We start from the raw sequence: 20715 nt of genomic DNA on the forward strand, positions 1-20715 counted from the left end.
GAAATGTCGAATTTGTTTACCGCAAATGGATTTGTTTGCTTTTGAACGTGACAGTTCAGGAATAAATAAATTGAAAGACTGCCACGGTATCGGAGGGGAGTTGTATGTAGAAATGTGTATGAAGAGATCAACTCATTTCCAATTCCACCTCCTATCCCAACAGCCGAATACAATTTTATGCATAGAATAGAATAAATATAAGAAATAACAGCTTATGATATATATATCAATATTTTCTTCAAAGCAATTCTTACTTTCATTTATTTCCGAAATGGTTTGTATTCTTATTCTACCCCTTTTTTGTTTTATGAGAGATTATCATTGAAGCTTTCTTTTTATTTACTTCTCTGAACTCTCATATGTCATCCTTGATTACAACAGCTAAATCTGGGAAGGTACAAGAGGAACATGTCGTTTGAGTTTAGATCATCCATATTATTTGATACACTGATCGTTCGAAATTGAAAAATGAAATGAGCTAAGCACTATTGGGACCCACAGTTGGAAAGCTTTGCAATTCTGTTTCAGTACGAGTATTTTGGATGGAGGAGAGAAGAAAGTCAAATTGCATGCGATTAAACACTTTAATCATAACCTTAAAGATCTGTACATATAACAAAGTCAAAATTTAATTTAAAAAAAGAGTCCTGGATGTGTTTGACTTTACGGGCAAGATTGCAAAGAGCCTCTGTTTCCCTGCGAATTTTCCATCTACCAAAAAAATGTACATAAGCATATCCTTGTTTTTTTTTTTTTTTGTGCTTGATCACAGCAATTCTTAACTCACCATTACTACTTCTTCTTACACAAAATACTGACGGTGTAACATACCGAAGGAGTATTATAAGTCTCGAGGTGAATTTCAAACTAATACTATTTTTTACAAATTTATATTACTAAAATATCTTCTTTTGTAATTTCAAAAACAATTTTTATAAACTTTTTTCTCATCTTCATTGTGCCGGAGTATTTTTAGCTTCTTCAATTCAGTAACAAATATCTTCATTTGTACGCATTCTTGCGGATAAATGATTAACTAAATATATTTAACAGAAGCACTCCTAATATTTTTATACAAAATTATTACGTGCCTCATTCACCAAAATTCATAACTTTTTTTCAACAATCTTCAAGAAAAGTGTCTCTAATGTCGAAAAAAGATTAACCTTAAAAACTTGCATTAGCAATGAACAAATAATATTACTTCCTGGCACTATCACTATTTATCATCTCTTCACATCAATTCATGGCAAGAAAAACTAAAATAAAATTGGACAAAAGTAAGAATAATATATTTTTTCAAATTTTCGAAAATTTACTTCACTTTTATTAAGCATTTTTAATTAAAAACAAGGCTAAATTTAGAATATCTTGTTCATCTTCGGTTTCAGAATTTTTTTACTCTAGGCCCTCTTCCGCAACTTCCATTTTCTTTTCTGTATCTTCCGAAACATCTTCATCTGCTTGTTCGGAGTAATCAGTAGATTGTAGCATTTCTTCGGGAAATCCTTCACCATAAAGTTCAAAATCTACTAGCTCATGAATTGCTTCATTCTCCTTTTCGCTTGTGTCCTCCATTTGTAACTCTTCTTCAGAAACTTCTTCTTCTACTTCTACATCAAATCCAACTTCTTGCTCTCTTACAGCTGCTGCCTCTTCAGCTGCTGTCTCTTCCGCTTGGGCCTCTTCAGCTGCTGTCACTTCAGCTGCTCGTTTTTCTTCTATTCCCTCTAATTCTTCCCCTTCTCCTAATAATTCCTCTTCATATAAAAATTCTTTTTGTTCTTCCTCTACAAGAAACTCAAGAACCTCATTATCATCGAAACCTTCAGGTTCACTAGATTCAGGTTCTTCATCATCTTCTTTTTCCGATTTCTCGCTTCCCTGAAAGCAAAAAAAAAAAATATGATAAAAAGCTCTCACAAATATTCAAAAACTCTAGGAAACTTAGAAAATAAGTAATAATTGGGTTATAGCAGGTTTTGGGTTAGCAATAAGTCCATTGTCAGCCTCGCGTTTACTGAGTCCCATATCTTGTAATTTTTTCGGAAGGAGCCTCTTACAGCTAACTGTTCGGTGACTAAAAGTGTTCTCTGTAAGTAGGGCCGGAGTACTTTGGAAAAGGCTCTAGACCTTAAAAAGTGACTTAAGACTTTAGAAGTCGAAACAATTGCAGTAAAAAGTTAAAAAGCAAAAAACATGGGCCAGTTATCCCTGCGCACTTTGCTTTATTTTAGTTGGCTGTTAATTGATGCAGCCTCTACTAATCTACGTATACTAAACAATTTAAATACAGAAAACTTACACTATCTCTCAAATTTAAAAATATGGTTTCGTGGTCCCTTAGTGTGGACGGTTCTTCCCATTCTGAAATTAAGGAATAATAAGTTTTAACATACAAAACATTTTCTGAAATCCTGTTAAAATATCTGGTGACGAGGTTTTCTTAATACGATTATAACACTGTAAAAGTTTAGATTTAAATATAGTTAAATAGATTATCTGTTTTTTTTTTAAGCATTAAATTTTAATAAACTGCATTAGAGATGAGAAACAGTAGCTTGGGTTGATATTTACTTTTGGCGAATCTACGACCAAGTACAAGCTGTATTTAGAAACTACTCTATATTTTTAAAAAATACTCATTTCTAGAAAGATTAATAAAAATAATTATTACAGAAAACAATATACAAATCCTGAGTGCATTCCACACTCGCACGACGAATTATTGTATTAATAATTCACATCATATTTATTTACTTATTGAAATGTATTTAACTCAGAACTAATTCCATCTATTTAGGATTTAATATTACCTTACTCCAGTAACGATATTTAAAAAAGTGTGACCTTGGGTGGATCCGCGAGTTCACTTACTTCTAAGTTATAAAATTTTTGCCAATCCTCAAATAAGCTTAATATAATAGATATTACACGGGCAATAGCATTATGCTAATTGTTGACTATTTGCTGTATTAGCGAATTTATTTTATTTATATATATAAATTCACCTTCTTCATCTATATCTGGTGTTGGCCGCCTTAAAATTCGCGAGCGATCTACCTTTCTCATTGGATGGAATTCTTCACTAGGAGTAGATTCTCTTTCGTAATCCTGTTCTGTGCCGTATAATAATTTCTTTAATTTAAGTTTGTCCACAGCAATATGTCTGCGTATAAAATGGAGATAAATTTTATTAAAAATGTATAAAATATAAGTTTTATTTTTCTTCTAATGAAATTACCATATCTTTTATGGACTGCTGCAGACTTACCTACGAGGAAGATATTTGAGTAAATTTTTTGTGGCTTTAGCTACTTGTTCTTTAGGAATTAGATTCAAACTCTCTTCATCTTCGAAATGTTCGCATAACCAGTCATGGTCCCAGCTAGCAAATGATTCCTCCCGTGGGACTTCTGTGGTAAAATTAACAAATCTTTTATAATGATGACTTATATATTTATTTTCAAGAAAAATAAAGAAAAGCCAACATATCAAAAGATGGACATAATCTTTTCTGGATTGTGCTCATATTTTATTATTTTGAAACACTATTTATAGCGATGTATCTCTTCTTGATAGACTAGATTGTTGAAATCGTTGGTTTGTTTTAAATAATGAAACTCTTTCTCCTAAATTAGGCTTTCGAGTATTATCGACCTAATTAGTCTTTAAGACTACGGATTTTAGTTCATTTGTAGCGCGATAGTTTTGAAAGTTGGAGGTGCTGGGCCTTGTGGCACTGAGAAGCTCACTTTTTTTTTTTGAATCTCCAGCTCTCTGAATAGCAGCGTTGTCTGTAGAAGCGACAGAGCACTGAACGATGAATACCTTAGTTTGGTGTGCCTTAAATTAACAAAATATGGATAGAAGAAGAAATACTGATACCTTCAGCGGGTATCTGTACATTGTATCTAGGCATTCTCATTGCTTTTAATTTGAATATATTCTTATTGTACGAGGGTCGTTTGAAAAGTCCGTGCAAAGTCAGAGAGATAGCACTACTGGCGCGTATCGCGGTTATGTTTAGTTAGTAGCATCTCTTGGAAGAACACACACCAAGTTTCAGCCAGATCGGTCTATTTCTTTATGTTTGGCATTCGTTTGAATCGAGGAAGTCGAGTGATTTTCAAAAAATGGACGAAAAAGAATTTCGTGTGTTGATTAAACACTACTTTATGAAAGGCAAAACGCCTGAGGAGACTAAAGAGAAGCTTGATAAACATTATGGTGACTCTGCACCTTCGATTAGAACAGTTTATAAGTGGTTTCAAAATTTCCGGAGTGGCCATATGGGCACAAGTGACGCTGAACGTTCTGGTCGCCCTGTTGAGGTTACTACTCCAGAAATCATTGATAAAATCCATGATATGGTGATGGATGACAGAAGAGTGAAGGTGCGTGAAATTGCTAGTGCTGTGGGCATCTCGAATGAACGGGTACATAATATTTTGCATGAACATTTGGATATGACAAAGCTATCCGCAAGATGGGTGCCGCGATTGCTCACGCTTGACCAAAAACGAAATCGTGTGAAGTGTTGCAAGGACGGTTTGCAGCTGTTCTAGAAGAATCCGCAGGACTTTAAGCGTCGTTTCGTCACTGTGGATCACCCTCGGACTACTATTTGTTCCCCAATATGAAGAAATGGCTGGCGGGAAAAAGATTTTATTCAAACGAGGAGGTGATTGCAGAAACGAATGGCTATTTTTCAGACTTGGACAAATCCTATTATTCGGAAGGGATCAACAAACTAGAGCAGCGTTGGACGAAGTGTATAAGCCTAAAAGGAGACTATGTTGAAAAATAAAAAAGGTTTACCACAAAAAATTAAGTAGTTTTTATTTTTGCACGGACTTTTCAAACGACCCACGTACAAGCAAAAAATGGTTGTAGCAACGGTGTGTTTTTAGATAAATTTGTCTTAGCATTCGAACAGATTAATTAGTACGGTTTTATTCTTTTTTAAAAAATCAGTCAAAAAAATCTACATTATTAAAAATGTAAAAAAATAAATAGTATTAATACTAAATATTAATCTAGAAATACCATCAATTGTAAGATATTTCTAGGTTAAATCTCAACTCTGGTTCGGAAAAAATTGGAAGCAAGAAGTTATACAAATTGAAAACATTCACTTTAAATGCATTTTACTGCAATTACATCTATATTTTCTATTTTATAAAGAACTTCGAAGTTAATAAACAAAATACATACTTTGTAGTAATGTCTTTCGCGTCAGATATCCTCGGAAAACTGCCTTTAAAAATTTGGTTTTATTATTAATTGGTCAAAAATTCTCTATTTTAAAAAATAAAAAAAATATAGAATCCTTATGTTAAATAATTAAAAGTTATTTATTGATTAGACGGTTGTGTTATACAGGGTGAACCAGTAAGTATTGTCCATAGGCCTACTGTGTGAGGTACATCTAAAGTGGAGTTCAATGACGTATTGGCCAACTTCATATTCTCCACCGTTCTTGAGTGACGTCACTTTAAATTTTTTTCCAAAATCATTACTTTTTTCCATTAATACTAAATGCTATGTGTAACCTTTGACATTCTTATTTTAAGACAATCTACTGTAAAAATTGATTACTGGTCCATCTAAAAGAATTTTCAGTGAATTAAACAATTTGATAACTAACACTGTTGAGTACTCGTAAACACGTTTTCTTGTAAAACAAACGTAATTTCTCATACGAAGATAAAAGGAATCCTGGAATATGATATACCGTTTGAAAACCGATTAAACAAGGAAACTTTTATAAAAAGTGCCAGCACCTAGGTCTGATAATGATCACGTAAGGGCCTAATGAGTTTTCTTAAAAATTTCGATTACTTTTATTTTTCCAGCATTCGGAGGAAGATTGAGGCTGTTTAGAGAATAACTTATGCTTCGAAATAGTATCAATTTTTAGAAAATTTATCTGCCTTTCTAACCGTGTCATCAGAATCGAATTCGGACCAAAACTTTCTGAGTAATAACATTTTTATTGGGAAAAAGTAATGATTTTGGAAAAAAATTTAAAGTGGCGTCACTCAAGAACGGTGGAGAATATGAAGTTGGCCAATACGTCATTGAACTCCATTTTAGATGTACTACACACAGTAGCCAATACGTCATTGAACTCCACTTTAGATGTACTACACACAGTAGCCAATACGTCATTGAACTCCACTTTAGATGTACTACACACAGTAGCCAATACGTCATTGAACTCCACTTTAGATGTACTACACACAGTAGCCAATACGTCATTGAACTCCACTTTAGATGTACTACACACAGTAGGCCTATAGACAATGCTTACTGGTTCACCCTGTATAGAGCAGTTCAGTAAAAAAATCAATTCTGATTTTTCAAAATCAAGCTACTAACTAAGTGGCAGCATTTGTAAAATGAAGAGGAACTTCATAGTTTTCACTTATTATAGAATTTTATTCTCTGCGTTTTAAAGTTTACCCTTCCTTTAATTAATTATAGATTAGAACTTGTTTCCTCACTCTACAAGTGAGGAAAATAATACAACCATAGCAAATTTTTTACATTCTAGTTTTCAAAACTGTGATACGTTATATTTTTGAAGAATTTAAATTACAACCTTGAGAATGGTAGTTAGAGAAACTCTTGCGAGTGAGTGTTCACATGATTTACGTATTATAAAGAAGTATTTTGATAAGGATCAATAAACTCTACTCAGATTTATGATAATCAATATATATATATATATATATATAAAAATTAATTTGCCCACCTGGATTTTAATAGCGAAGGTTTCAGCTTGCAATACGGATAGCTTATTTTTTCTCAATATATCATCTGTTTTGAATTTATTTTCGAGTTCTGAAAATAAATGTGCATTACTTTTCTTTAGCTGAAAACAATTTTAGCGACATTCCAGAATTTGCTTTCAAAAAAAATTGCAAATTAAATAAAACTATAAGAAAAAGTAAATGAAAATAAATAACATTTGTCTAATTTGACGTTTTATTTTAGAAGGAACTTAAAGGTTCATTAGAGAGAAAAGAAGTCGGAATAATAATGTGGAGGGATGATTACTCATTATATTATTTTTAATTATATACCGTTCATTAAGTTATAGGATAGACTATATGGTGTAAATAATTTTTTACTACAACTTTGCAAATGGATTAAAAAAAGAGCAAATGTATTTTGGAATTGGCAGATCTTACATGTTACTTTATTTACAAAAACAACTAAAATATCACCTTGAATGTAATTTCTTCTTAACGGTTCTTCCTCACTTATAGTGCTTCTTCTGAACTTTTTCATAACACTTGCTTTCCAGAAATTCTGATAAATGAAAATAAGTAGAGGAATTATAATTTTAAAATAATTAACCTGGTTATCATCGTTGTACTGGGCGATTGGAAGGTGAACTGATGACCGGAAAGGAATATTTATAAAAAAAATTTATTAACAGTTGCTATGAAATCTGTTTGGAGTTAGAGTCTGTTCCAGCTGTAAGGCAAGTAAACAAGAACGCTTGGTCCATAATTCGATCTAAATCAATGATCGAATCTCGTACCAAGGATAGGGGTTAATGATAGCCTAGCAAATTATTCAAATAACTCGCTAAGCCATCGTAAGACAAAAGTCCTGTACCAAATATCATGATACGTATTATGCGGCCCAAGGACGAGCAATCCAAAAATGCTTTTAGTTCACATCATTTCCCGTTTGCATTCGAACAAGGGAAGCCCATTCAATGATCGAGCCTCCTCAGACTTTATTTTATATGCCGTTTTGATATATTATTTTACGCTACGAATTAGCAAAACCCAAACAATCACTAATTACATCCGCATTGACATTCTTCGGGTTAAGTAGCTGCTTGATTATCATGGGGCTACAAAAGGTTGCCTTATCTTCGCCCCTAAATTCGGAAGACTTCATAAAAAAGCAAGGCACAACCTAGAATAAATCATACGGTAATTTTGAATTGAAAAGATTGACTAAATACTTTTATTTTGCCAAACCAAATGTTAATTACTTCAACTCAGTCTTGTAGTTCTTGCGGTATAGTTCAAGTTTAGGAATCACAATGAAAAGGAAAATGAATATTGTTCGTATTGAATTATTTTTTTACTTTTGAGTACTTCAGAGATGGTACTAAAATTTTTACATGTATTTGATTAGAATTTCTGCCTTCCTGTTATCACTCAAGTTGTGATCAAATCCCAATGTATTTACACGTAATAAAATTCAAGAGTTCAACACAAATGTTGCGATAGAAGGTTAAAATCACTATAACGTATATAATAAAAAGTGAAGAATCATCGTTACTGCAACCTACATAAGATAAAACTTTTTCCTAATACATAAAATATACCTAATTTATTTTCTAATTTTTTTTTAAAAACCTGTATTTTCTTAGCAGCTTCATTTGCCTCCTCATAATTTGCTCCCCTCTCCGCCAAATAGCAAGTCATTGGTTGTCCATCGATAATTATTTCATTCAAAATTTTCATAGCTTCTGTTTAACAATTTAAACAATGAAAAATAAATTAATAAATTAATATATATCCTGGAATTGAGGAATCAAGAAAAAATGACAGAAGATGTGGAAATAAAAATTTCGTCAAGAAGATGTTAAAATTCGTCAAACAAATTTTTTTTTTAGCTCTCTTGAGACTTAACATTGTTATTGCAAAAATAATGGTGTATCCAAGAATGGTTGATATTCTTTCCTCGAAAATATAAGACAAAATATAAGTTACCTTTTTTATTAACTCTAACCAGATAAATGTTGCTTCACTCTCCTGCTTTTTTCTTGAATCATTTTTCAAATGAATCATGTTTTTTTTTTGTTAAGCATAATTCTCTAATCGAAAAATTAGACGTACATCTAATTAAATTAGATTTTACGGGGTTTGATAGGGCTATCTATACTGACGCAATTCTAAACTGCGAGATACCTTCTAATTGAATCACACAAAAAATCCTGTTTGATTAAAGAGATGAAAAAGGGACTCCTTTTTAAAGTTTGAAGGCAAAAATTTGTTCTTCTCCAAAGAACTGCATTCGCAGCTAAACAAACCTTTTACTCTGGCAGGAAATAGTTACTCAATAAATGTAGGTGCGTTTTCTACATTTTTCAAGCAAACCAATGCTGACTAATCGTTGATTACGCTATGCGATGTTTGTGTTTTGTTTACTAACCAACAGTGGGACGTCTAGAGGCCTACTATTGTCTGAATTGGAACTTTACTTTTCATTCTAATCTATCTAGTCATGTTAACCCTTTAGCCTAACCCTCTTCTAAATCCTACCTCAACCCACCATGGTCCTTTACCGGCAATCGTGATCTCTAAGTATGATTTTAATTGCTGGAAAGTTCAAGAAGTATTCAAGCATTTCATTCAAATTAGGGAAAATTAAAACAAAAAAATTGTTTAAATTTGCTAGATTTAGCTGAGTTAGTGCAATCTAGTTTAATAAACTCTGAACTAAAATAAATTTTTACAAATCATTTTTTAAATACAGGAGCAGTTTTTGATGATCAACCCTTATACAACTGTCCTACCGGACAGTTTTAATTATAATAGATAATATATAACCAAACAATTATTAAAAATGAAGTAAATGTTTTTACTTACCTAATGTAAGTAATTGGGTTTTAATTTGAGCATCAAGGTAATTAAAAATAAACTTGTACAGATTCTGAGGCTGTGATCGTAAAACCTGTTGAAAAAAATTGATTTAAATGTAAAACAAAACAATTTATGTTATGTAAAATTAAAATTAGTCTTTAACTTATTATAAATGTGATAAAGTCATATTATTTCAATATGGGTGTCCCACATTGACGAAAATTTTCGCTACAGGAAAATACTAACTGAGGAAGTGAGGGATTGAAATATAGCGAGTTATTTCGTTAAAAAAATAAAATGTATAGTGCTACGGAAATTGCTGAAAACATAAATGATGGACTAAGTAAATGAACTGCACTACTAAGTAAGAGAACAAAGGGAAAGAAATTTTGTATTAAAAATAAAAAAAACGAATTTAGTTGAGGTGCCGAGTTTTATCTATTTAGGTTTCCATTTGAACTTGCCTTTACTCACAAATATTTATAATTTGTTTTGTAAAGAAGGTACGAAAACGAATTTAGTTGAGATGCCGAGTTTTATCTATTTAGGTTTCCATTTGAACTTGCCTTTACTCACAAATATTTATAATTTGTTTTGTAAAGAAGGTACGAAAACGAATTTAGTTGAGGTGCCGAGTTTTATCTATTTAGGTTTCCATTTGAACTTGCCTTTACTCACAAATATTTATAATTTGTTTTGTAAAGAAGGTACGAAAACGAATTTAGTTGAGGTGCCGAGTTTTATCTATTTAGGTTTCCATTTGAACTTGCCTTTACTCACAAATATTTATAATTTGTTTTGTAAAGAAGGTACGAAAACGAATTTAGTTGAGGTGCCGAGTTTTATCTATTTAGGTTTCCATTTGAACTTGCCTTTACTCACAAATATTTATAATTTGTTTTGTAAAGAAGGTACGAAAACGAATTTAGTTGAGGTGCCGAGTTTTATCTATTTAGGTTTCCATTTGAACTTGCCTTTACTCACAAATATTTATAATTTGTTTTGTAAAGAAGGTACGAAAACGAATTTAGTTGAGGTGCCGAGTTTTATCTATTTAGGTTTCCATTTGAACTTGCCTTTACTCACAAATATTTATAATTTGTTTTGTAAAGAAGGTACGAAAACGAATTTAGTTGAGGTGCCGAGTTTTATCTATTTAGGTTTCCATTTGAACTTGCCTTTACTCACAAATATTTATAATTTGTTTTGTAAAGAGGGTACACTAAACGAATTTAGTTGAGATGCCGAGTTTTATCTATTTAGGTTTCCATTTGAACTTGCCTTTACTCACAAATATTTATAATTTGTTTTGTAAAGAAGGTACGAAAACGAATTTAGTTGAGATGCCGAGTTTTATCTATTTAGGTTTCCATTTGAACTTGCCTTTACTCACAAATATTTATAATTTGTTTTGTAAAGAAGGTACGAAAACGAATTTAGTTGAGGTGCCGAGTTTTATCTATTTAGGTTTCCATTTGAACTTGCCTTTACTCACAAATATTTATAATTTGTTTTGTAAAGAAGGTACGAAAACGAATTTAGTTGAGATGCCGAGTTTTATCTATTTAGGTTTCCATTTGAACTTGCCTTTACTCACAAATATTTATAATTTGTTTTGTAAAGAGGGTACACTAAACGAATTTAGTTGAGATGCCGAGTTTTATCTATTTAGGTTTCCATTTGAACTTGCCTTTACTCACAAATATTTATAATTTGTTTTGTAAAGAAGGTACGAAAACGAATTTAGTTGAGATGCCGAGTTTTATCTATTTAGGTTTCCATTTGAACTTGCCTTTACTCACAAATATTTATAATTTGTTTTGTAAAGAGGGTACTAAACGAATTTAGTTGAGATGCAGAGTTACCTATTTATTTAGGTTCCTATTCGAACTCTCTATTTATAATTCTTTATGCAAAGAAGGTACAAGATAAAGTATTTTAAAAATAATGGAAATTTTGCTGGATAAACAAATCAATTTCTCCGCCAATAATTGGCGCTTTACTAATGAACACCAGATCTTTACTCTCTTGAAGAAATAATCGACAGAGATTTTAACAAGTATGAAATATCTCTGGGTTGTAACCAGGGAATCCATTGAGGACATCTAGGGATGATGAGGGAATGCCACTATTGTGTATATTAAATTAAAATAAATGTTAACTGGGCCCTTCTTCTGTCTGATTTTTCGCTTCTAACTTCTTAATAAATGAGCTTTTTCCGTTCACAGTTCCTATATTGCAATACTGTTTTTTATCTATATAAATAAAAGTAATCGCCTATTTCTTTACGTCCTTCTTTCTTAACTTCTAACTACTGTTGTTTTTGCTTTATAAATTATTTAAACTTAAAATAAGCAGATGAGTAAAATGTGTTGATTAATTTTGTTAGCCAAATAAGTAATATGGGACTTTAAACTTTTGGACATTCTTAAAGAAAGTGAAATAAATAACTTTCTAGGGCTCTTATGAAGCAAAAGGATTCAACCTTCAATCAATACCAACGCCTAGCTTTTTAGATAATTATATCGTATTTCACTTTATTACAGTGCCAACATGCAAATCCAATCTGATTTAATCACTTGGCTTTAATTCACAATAAATATGTTGGCATTCGCTCAGCATTGCACGATTCCTCTTTTATTTCTGGATAATTTATCCATTGAGATTTGGTCACCTTTTTTTTTGTCTTCTGGGCGCGCCTTAACTCCGGCAATGGTTGATCAAAAACAGTTGCTAATTCTGATGTTTCAGTGTACCAAGATTTTTTATTCATTTATTTACTGATCGGTTACCCTGAATTGGGTATTGGGTGAGGAGAAAACCCCAATTTTTGAGATACGTTAAATGTGGTTTTAATGAAACACAAACATTGTAAGTTCTAGCCAACTCTAGTAGTAGCTTCATGTATTTTAGGTGTATTTACATAAATTTTGTTTAACTAAATGTATTTATAATAAAATCAATTTAATATGACAATTACCTCCCTTGTAATATCGGCCATAAGTTCGTAAAGTCCGTTAGGGATTGGATAGACTCGATTATCCCCACGTATTTGAACAATATATTCCATTTTCTTTGTTTACTGAGTTTTTATTCCATTAAAACAGTTTATGGATAGATTGATGCATTATCAATTGAAATTAAGAAATAATCAGCTCTATTAAATTTATATGCAAACATATGTTTAGTAACTAAAGCAAATTATTTATTCGCTTATTTAATCTTTTGTACAAGGAAAGTTAGTTTGGTGAAATTTTATCGTAATGCTTATTTTTTCATGTTTTTCATAAACACCGGTTAACTTCAAAGATAAGTCTAAATGTCAAATAAATAAAAAATAATAAACTTGATTCAAGCTAAAAAAACAAAAAACGCATTTCGAAAAAGCTGGATGGCATATAATATTTTTGCATAGTTCATTAAAATGGTTAGCTTTAATGGAAATCTAAAAAAAAAAACACTTTAGGCTTGTTACGGAGCATAATTGTGTAATTGTTCAATTTCCCGCGAAGCTGAAAGTTAGTTCGCAATTTTTTCAAATAACTTAGGCATCCTGTGGGTATATCAGCCAAAAAAATAATTGCATCTCCAATATATTTATACTATACACTTAATGCCTGTACATGCAGTTGATGTGGGTAACTATTTGTAGCTCATTTTAATTCACACTTATTCTCATAATCATGTTTTACACACTAAGGAAGCCAATATAGATCTTTTAGGTAGCTGTGGATTTTGGCTAAGGCCACTTTCTGCTTAATCTACAGTATTTCTTTAATTATTGGCCACAATTTTTAAAGGTTATAAAAATTAAGATAAACTTAGGCCGCCTAAGTTAGGCGTACCGCCTTTTTCTTTCAACAATCTCTTCATCTCTTCGAGAACTGCCATCGAAATTTTGTCTTTTATATTTATAGCAAATGCAATTCGCTCCTTTAAAAAAAATGCAATATCTACTCACTAAATTAATACATTGTCATATTTCATTTAAAATTGTCTTTATACACGTCATTTTTTTGTACACTAAATTTTATGAAAAAATAAACTGTTCTTTTACTATTTGTTAATTTTCGTCTAAGGTTTGCACTTGAAAAAGCGTTGTCCCATAAATTGGGAGTGTTAGAGGCACAATATCCAAATTGCTGTCACTTCTTCATCTGATGTAAACCTAGAAATAATCTAAGGATTAACACCTTGAACCTGTAACAAAGCATAGTGTTAGCAGGGCGAACTGCTCTTGTTTTGAAAATGAAAACTAAAGATGCATCTCTAAACGTAGACTTTAACCGTAACTCTGTTTGTCTTTACTAATTGTTTCAAATAATAATTTCTACTTAAATGTTACCAATAGTTATTATGTACAATCGATTTAATGAACAAAACAAAATTTAGCAAATAAATACAGTTGAAAGTTGTAAATAATGTAATAAAAGTAGAGTGGGAGAGTAGTTTATTTACCTAATTGGTTTTTAAAAGATCCCATTCAAGATCAATGATGTTGCACTAAACACTTTTCTTATATCATGGAATTAGGCCACTTTATTTACACGCTTTATCGGAGAGACAAATGTTTTCATTATGGCGTACCGTTAGTTAAATTTCTGACTGTGCGATTTGGCCAGACGATGAGAAATAGGTGATTGTGAAAGAAACTATACCTCATTTTGAACTTTAATTTAAATTGCTTCTCATTTATCTGCCCCATTCACGATCAATACTATATGCACAACACACTGATAGTGATTGGGGTCTCCTTAGTAACATTTATTTAATACAATTTTTATGTAATCTAAGTTTGTAATACATCATGATTTTATTTAAAAAAGAAAAAGAAAAAATAACATTATTTTAAACAGAAGAGAACAAAATCGTTCTTTAAATAAAAGCAAATTCATTTGGTGTTATTGACAGCTGTCTTTTGACCGCTCTTTATGTATTTACTTTGTATTTTTTGACGCCAAATGCGTGCCGCCTCCTTTAAATACTCTTTATTTTGCTTCCATTTCAAGGCATGCTTTTCAGCGCCAATTTTCCATTTTAGCATTTCCTCATTAGTGACAAATTTATCTCCTTGGATGTAAGCATCGTTATCTATGTCTGCAGTTGATCTGTATGGCCACTTAATCCATTGTTGAATAGTTGCATTTAATCCAGAAACAAAGTTACTTCCTTCCATCTTGTTTTCTTCTGTGACTGATTCATTATTTACTCTTAGTTTAACTTTTTTACTCTGATCACTTCTAGCTTGTTGCTTAAGTTCATTCATATTCAAAAGTATTAATTCTGTAGAAAGATGTTTTCTCAAGTAATTTGTCTCCTCTCTGCTATAGATGGCCAAAGCTTTCTCAGCTGGTGATAAAATTCTCCCGTATTCCTCTTCTGCTTCACAGATAATACCGTCTATCCAAGCTCCAATGCCCTGACTGAACTTGTTTAGTATTTTGTACGTCGCCATTTTGTTACAGTTATTGTTCCCAAAATCCAGTTTTTGTCCTAATTTTTCATTAAGAAGAGCTGCAATTTCTTCCGCTCTTTCTCTTGGAGCACTAGTTTCCAACATTCTGATCTCAGTGATGACTTCTTTCAGTAAATTGTCTACCTGTTCCTTTTCTTTTATTTCCGCAACATCTTCAATATTTTCCTTCGGTACTATTTTTTCAGAATTTCTTTTATCTAATACACTTTGTTTTACACCAAGTTTATCACTTACTTTTCGTTTATTTTGTTTATCATTATTATATTTAACCAACTTTTTTTCTGGTTTTAAACGCTTTGGTTGTATTGATCCACTTCTTTCAAGTTTGAACAGCCCTACATCGGGTTTGGAAGACACTTTTCTAGGTTTAGTTACTCTTGGATAATCTATAACTGTGTATTGATATTTACTAATATACTTATTTGACCGAGGTCTTGGTTCATTAAATGCAAGGCCACCATATTCAGTGTTCTTATATAGTTGTATGTCTAGATCTTCAATTGCTTCTTTAGGACCCTCCCCACCTCCTTCGATTTTATCTTTTGATTCCGTGTCAGTTTCTTTTGGTTCTCCACTAACAGACTTTCTATCTGTTGATTCCCCTTTACCTTCGTCCGAAGCTTTCTTACCAGAAGGATTATCCGAATCATCATTACGTTTCCTTTTTGATTTATCACCCCCTTTGTCAGCTTTTTTCCCAGACGTTTTATTTGGATCTTCATCATTACCCGTACTCGCAAGTTTTGATAATTCTTCTTCCTTTTTCTTTTCACAAATTTCTTTCATAGCGGCGTCGCATGTGCAAGAAATATTCGCCAGCCACATTGCAAGTCGATCAGCAATCAATACCATAAGCTTTTGGGCCCTAGTATTCGCTTTATTTAAAGTGCATTCTTCGCCAGTAATGTCGATCAAATGTTTTAAAATCGCTTCTGATATAGCTTTCACTCTCTTTGATCTTCTGTTAGATAGCAACATAGCTAGATAATCATTTAACTTAATAGTTAATGTACTAGTTAATTCTTTCACCCAATAATTTCGCAATCCCAGAGTTTTTCTACCTTTCATTTTTTTCTTCGATTTCTTCTTACCATTACAGGTTATTCTTGATGGGCTAGAGCAACAAGGGTAAGTTGCTGGCGGAGGGCCACAGGGAAATGGTGGACAGGGAAATGGTATGCAGGGCAATGACATGGGAGGTTTCTTTGTAGGGATACAACAAGGAGGTGGTATTTGCGACGGACATCCAGGTGGTGGACACGGTGGCGGAAACGGTGGCGGACAAAAAGGGAATCCTTCAGGTAATTGACTGGCAAACGGTAGGCAAGGTAAACCAGGCGAAGGGGCAGGACAATCTGGGGGGAAAGGGAAACAGGGCAGACGCATTGGTTTACTTTGCGAAGCTCCTTTAAACAGAGTTTTTAATCTTTGGTCCAGTAGAAATATTTCTGCATCTCTGAAAGAAGAGAAATAGGGTACATTAATTTTTCCATTTCCAAAAACGAAAAACAACAATAGAGAAGAGTAGATGCTTGGAACTATACTAGATTTCTCATCTTCGTGAGTAGCAGTATTTATTGAAAGCTTTAAAAACTCGCATAATTTGATTATAAGAGAGAATTGATCATTTTGAGGGTCTTCAGGATACTGTAATGTCTGTTGTGATATACTCTCGCAACCTTCAACGGAACCGCAATTATATTGACATGTTTAGTTTCATTTAATAACAATGGAATAAATGACTATTAAGTAGCATGTAAGAACTAGTCTTCAATTGCACAACAGAATTGCCAGAAATCAATCGTTACGGAAAACTCTTCTAATAGTTATAGACTCTATATGTTTATAAAAGAATACCAAATCACTTTTCATAAAAAGTGGACAGGTACTATAAGCATGTATTAGAAACGAGTATATCTTCTTGGTAAATGGGGTAGTGCCTGTGTTCACCCAATCTTAGCTTTAAATCAGCTCCTCATTGTCCCTTTATTCTAAAGTAAGAAGACAGTTAGAAACCTAATGTAGTCAAGAAAAAGTTACCCAAGGTACGCCTAGTGTACATTCAGTTCAGAGAGGAAACCGGGACTGGAATTAAAAAAAAAAAGTCAGAGTTAGAAAGGTATGTAAGAAGCTCTGAACAGTCCCTTAAACTGCAGCCGCGGCGGAATTGTTTACTTGTGGTGTGAACGATATAGAAACGTTAGCCTGAATCTTCTAGCTTAGGAATCTAGAAATAAGAAGGCGGAATAGTCTAGTGAAAGTCGTGCATTTACTGAATTTGATTTAAAAAAAAATTGTGTGATTTTAATTGCCAGATTAAATAGCTACTGTATTTCTAATTAGATTCCCCTTTTTTTTTCTGCTACAAATCTCTACTAGATTTTTAGCAGAGTACAGTAGTTAGTAATCCTAATGAGTTGTAAGGACCTGAACTAACGTGACAGGGTACTATTTTCCTCTAGTTCGTCTCTTTCCCCATAGATGGCAGAGCAATTCACTTTTGGAGTTTTTTGTTGTTTTTTATTAACAGTTTAGTTCTTTCAATAGTAATTTATTTAAATTTTATGCTTCTTTAATTATCCTTTGTCTTGTCAAATTTTACAAAGTTTACATTAGGGTATACTGAGCCGCCACTTAGCCCAGAAGTTAGAAGCGTGCCCACAAAAGTTATATTGTACTGGGTTCGATTCACGGTCTAGGCCTTGGATTTTATTTAATGGTTAATAAATGAATTCATTGTTAAGTGTATTTGCTATCCGTGGATGGACGACACCTAATTTGGTTAGATGGACGTGAAGCCTGCCTGAAAAAAATAGGTGTTACTTTTTTCTTAAAGTGTTCTAAAGGCTTGTTTGTAGGTGGCAGTTTTTCAGGAGAGAAGATTGTTTTAGAATAAACACTAATGAGAGATGAAGAGCAATCGAAAATACAGCGCATCTCCTTGGGAACACTTCGGTTCTGCACAATGCCAAATTTACGAGTGGTAAAAAATTCCATAATGACTTCCTTTCCCTTTTTGAAATAATTCGTTCAATCACAAAACTAATTTTTCGTAAAAACGCCATAATTTCTCACGCTAGGAATAAGAGATATTAAAAGGAGGTAATAAAACTTCATTTAATGAATTTTATTCATTAATAACATTATAAATAATTAATTAATAATATTTAGTTTTCTATTATAATCACTTGCTTACCTCGGTTTCATTCCAAATTCTAGTACCAACATATCTTTAAGAGTATCGATTATATCAGGCGTTAGATAACTCCACAAGTCTGACAGAAAATTATGTAGATATCTGCTTTCAGAAAAATAATAATTGTAAAAAAGTCCTAATAATAACTAGGAAATAATTCTATACTTTATAGAACTAGTAACAATTTGTAATTACGGCCTGTCTTGACTGCATGGTTTCAAACTCTTTTGAGGTTTCTTTTTGTGCGGTTTTTTCGGTTGCCCATATGGACTTGGCCGCTGCCGCTTGCAGTATTTAGCCGCTTCAGCACAACAATATGAGTCCTCTTTTTTGACAGTTTTTACCTTTTTCTTTTTAACTTTTTTAATTTTTTTTGGAGCAATGATTATTTCTTCCGGTTGAACCTCCAGATCAGGGACACTTCTAAAACAGCCGGTACGAAGTTTTACTTGTTTACAACTTTTACTCGAACTAAATCTATCGGTAGATATCTCATGCAAAGCGCTTTTTTTCAACTATGTTTCTGGAAATAATGGTCTCTAACTAAATTATATTTGGCAATGCTAAGCCAAATATAATTTATAGTTCTGTTGCCATCATACTCCACCTATAGGGGCAGTGAAATTCGTTGAAGAAAAAAAGCAGTGAATATTTTAAAGCTGGTACGCATTTAGATGGAAATTTAATTCTATATAGTCCCTTTAAGCATGGATGCTAGAATGCTGATATTTTGCTGCACAGCCTAGTGGCACATTCTTGTTTTTTTAGAATGTGTTACGAACATAATCGCTAGCTGCAGTTTCCGTAGTATACGTGGACAAATTATTTATAAACATTGTTCTTCTAGACCAAAAAATAAATAATTAACTAACACTTATGAATGATCACATACCCTTCCACAGCAGATTGTGCGTCCATTCTTTTTCTTCGAAATTAATGCACTTCTTACTTTTAACTAATTTTGTTCTGAAGTAGAGTTACGATCGACAAAATTTTCCATAGACTTTAATGTTAAGGGTACACATCTATTTTCATTGTAGGAAATGCCAGGTTTGTTCTATACTATCAGAAATCTATATACAACAGTTATTTGTATAGAATATATATTTGCTTTTCATTACTATTTAAAAATAAGTTACAACATCAATAAAGAAATGCTACAGAAAAAATTAAATCTTTAAGTTGTACTTTAAAAAATATACTAATATAAATGCTTTCCATTAACTAAAATTAAATTCTTATTTAAGTTTTATTGTCTCCGGACCGAAGTCCCTCTGATTTCAACTCCAAACAGACAACACTTACAATTATTAAAATACAACTATTTTGTATAAATAATTAAATTAATTGCATAATCACCAAGAAATTTCACATAACAATAAAATTTAGTTTCAATGTAGTCATGATTTATTTTTGTAAGGGTGCCATGTTTTATAAATGTAGTGTAAATAAATAATAAATGATTATTAAACATCCATGCTTAGTTTTATAATTTTACTTAACACATCTGACTTAACACATTACTTACATATGTTCAGAGAAAATTAATAGTTTTCATGGAATGGAAAAAAAAAATCTAACAGCAAATTTATGAACTGAAAATAAAATAACTTATACTCAATTCAAGATTAGGCCTCGCCTCTAGGTGGCTAGTCTTGATATCAGCCCTCTCAATGTAGCTAGTAACAAGTAGATATTGAACTTATCCGAGTAAGTTCAATACCGTATAATTAAAACTGTCCGGTAGGACAGTTGTATAAGGATTGATCGTCAAAAAGTGCACGAAAAAGCGTAACGTTAAAAAACACCCAACTTTGACAATTTTTTTCTCTTTTTCTATAAAAGATAAAATTCCCAAATTTTCTTTAAAATATAGGGCAAACCCTCCTTTATAACTGTATTTTTTTTTCAACCCCCCAGACCTAATAGATTTCGAGAAAAAAGTTGCCGAAAATGAGCAAAAACGGCATTTTCAGAAATTGTTGTTGTTCTTCTTCTTCTTCTTCTTCTTCTTCTTGTTGTTGTTGTTGTTACCTTTTTTGTAAACTACGTAGCGCCTAAACGCGAGAACCGATTTTCATGAATGAGGTGACATTCGATTCGGAATTTTATGTAGATGTGCCTTTTGGGGGTCTCGACGCTGTACACCGAATTAGAGAGGAGTTAGCCCCCTTTATGTAAGGCCCCCTTCAAAATTATTATTACTAATTACTCTGTAAATCTTAGCCCGATTTTGATAAAATTTGGTAGGATGATAGAGTTAGGGCTCCCCTACGTAACATTAAAGCGGCGATCTGCTCTTACACTAGTTAAGGGGAAGTATAGCAATCGTTTTTGTTAAGGAGATAGCTTATAATATTTATGAGTTTTCTAATCAATTAATAAGATTTATCCGCTTACTAATTAATCCAATTAAATAAAGT

At 32.2% G+C, this 20715-nt stretch overlaps 2 protein-coding genes across 3 annotated transcripts; both read right to left on the reverse strand.

The window, feature by feature from the left end:
* Nucleotides 1–1268: 1268 nt before the first annotated feature.
* On the reverse strand, nt 1269–12812 carry LOC141450903 (uncharacterized). Its single transcript, XM_074121791.1, has 10 exons — nt 12601–12812; nt 9627–9711; nt 8391–8503; nt 7236–7320; nt 6761–6849; nt 5218–5260; nt 3275–3416; nt 3012–3169; nt 2306–2367; nt 1269–1884 (listed from the first exon to the last, which is right to left on the reverse strand). Exons 1-10 carry the CDS (start codon nt 12688–12690, stop codon nt 1399–1401), a joined length of 1353 nt encoding a protein of 450 aa, XP_073977892.1. The 5' UTR covers nt 12691–12812; the 3' UTR covers nt 1269–1398.
* A 789-nt stretch (nt 12813–13601) lies between these two features.
* LOC141450901 (uncharacterized) lies at nt 13602–19805 on the reverse strand. Of its 2 annotated transcripts, none has more exons than XM_074121786.1 (6): nt 19652–19805; nt 19185–19365; nt 18488–18715; nt 18293–18394; nt 14079–16552; nt 13602–13820 (listed from the first exon to the last, which is right to left on the reverse strand). In XM_074121786.1, the coding sequence occupies exons 2-5, from the start codon at nt 19208–19210 to the stop codon at nt 14512–14514; spliced, it is 2397 nt and encodes a 798-aa protein (XP_073977887.1). In that variant the 5' UTR covers nt 19211–19365; nt 19652–19805; the 3' UTR covers nt 13602–13820; nt 14079–14511. The 2 variants fall into 2 exon arrangements, with proteins under 2 accessions (XP_073977887.1, XP_073977888.1); XM_074121787.1 differs by having other exon boundaries at nt 19185–19349; nt 19652–19799.
* Between the last annotated feature and the right edge of the window lie 910 nt (nt 19806–20715).

Source organism: Rhodnius prolixus, unplaced genomic scaffold (assembly GCF_049639745.1).
Source record: "Rhodnius prolixus isolate KJV_2025 unplaced genomic scaffold, Rpr scaffold_8, whole genome shotgun sequence".
Taxonomy (NCBI): domain Eukaryota; kingdom Metazoa; phylum Arthropoda; class Insecta; order Hemiptera; family Reduviidae; genus Rhodnius; species Rhodnius prolixus.

Coding starts and splice junctions, on each gene's coding strand:
- LOC141450903 (XM_074121791.1), bottom strand. CDS start 12,690: ATGGAATATATTGTTCAAATACGTGGGGATAATCGAGTCTATCCAATC. Junction 5,261..6,760: donor CCTTCGCTATTAAAATCCAG/GTGGGCAAATTA, acceptor AAATTTTTAAAG/GCAGTTTTCCGAGGATATCT. Junction 2,368..3,011: donor ACCAGATATAGATGAAGAAG/GTGAATTTATAT, acceptor CCTTAATTTCAG/AATGGGAAGAACCGTCCACA.
- LOC141450901 (XM_074121786.1), bottom strand. CDS start 19,210: ATGGACGCACAATCTGCTGTGGAAGG. Junction 18,716..19,184: donor GCACAATCTGCTGTGGAAGG/GTATGTGATCAT, acceptor CGGCTGTTTTAG/AAGTGTCCCTGATCTGGAGG. Junction 16,553..18,292: donor GAATTTGGAATGAAACCGAG/GTAAGCAAGTGA, acceptor CTCTTCTTTCAG/AGATGCAGAAATATTTCTAC.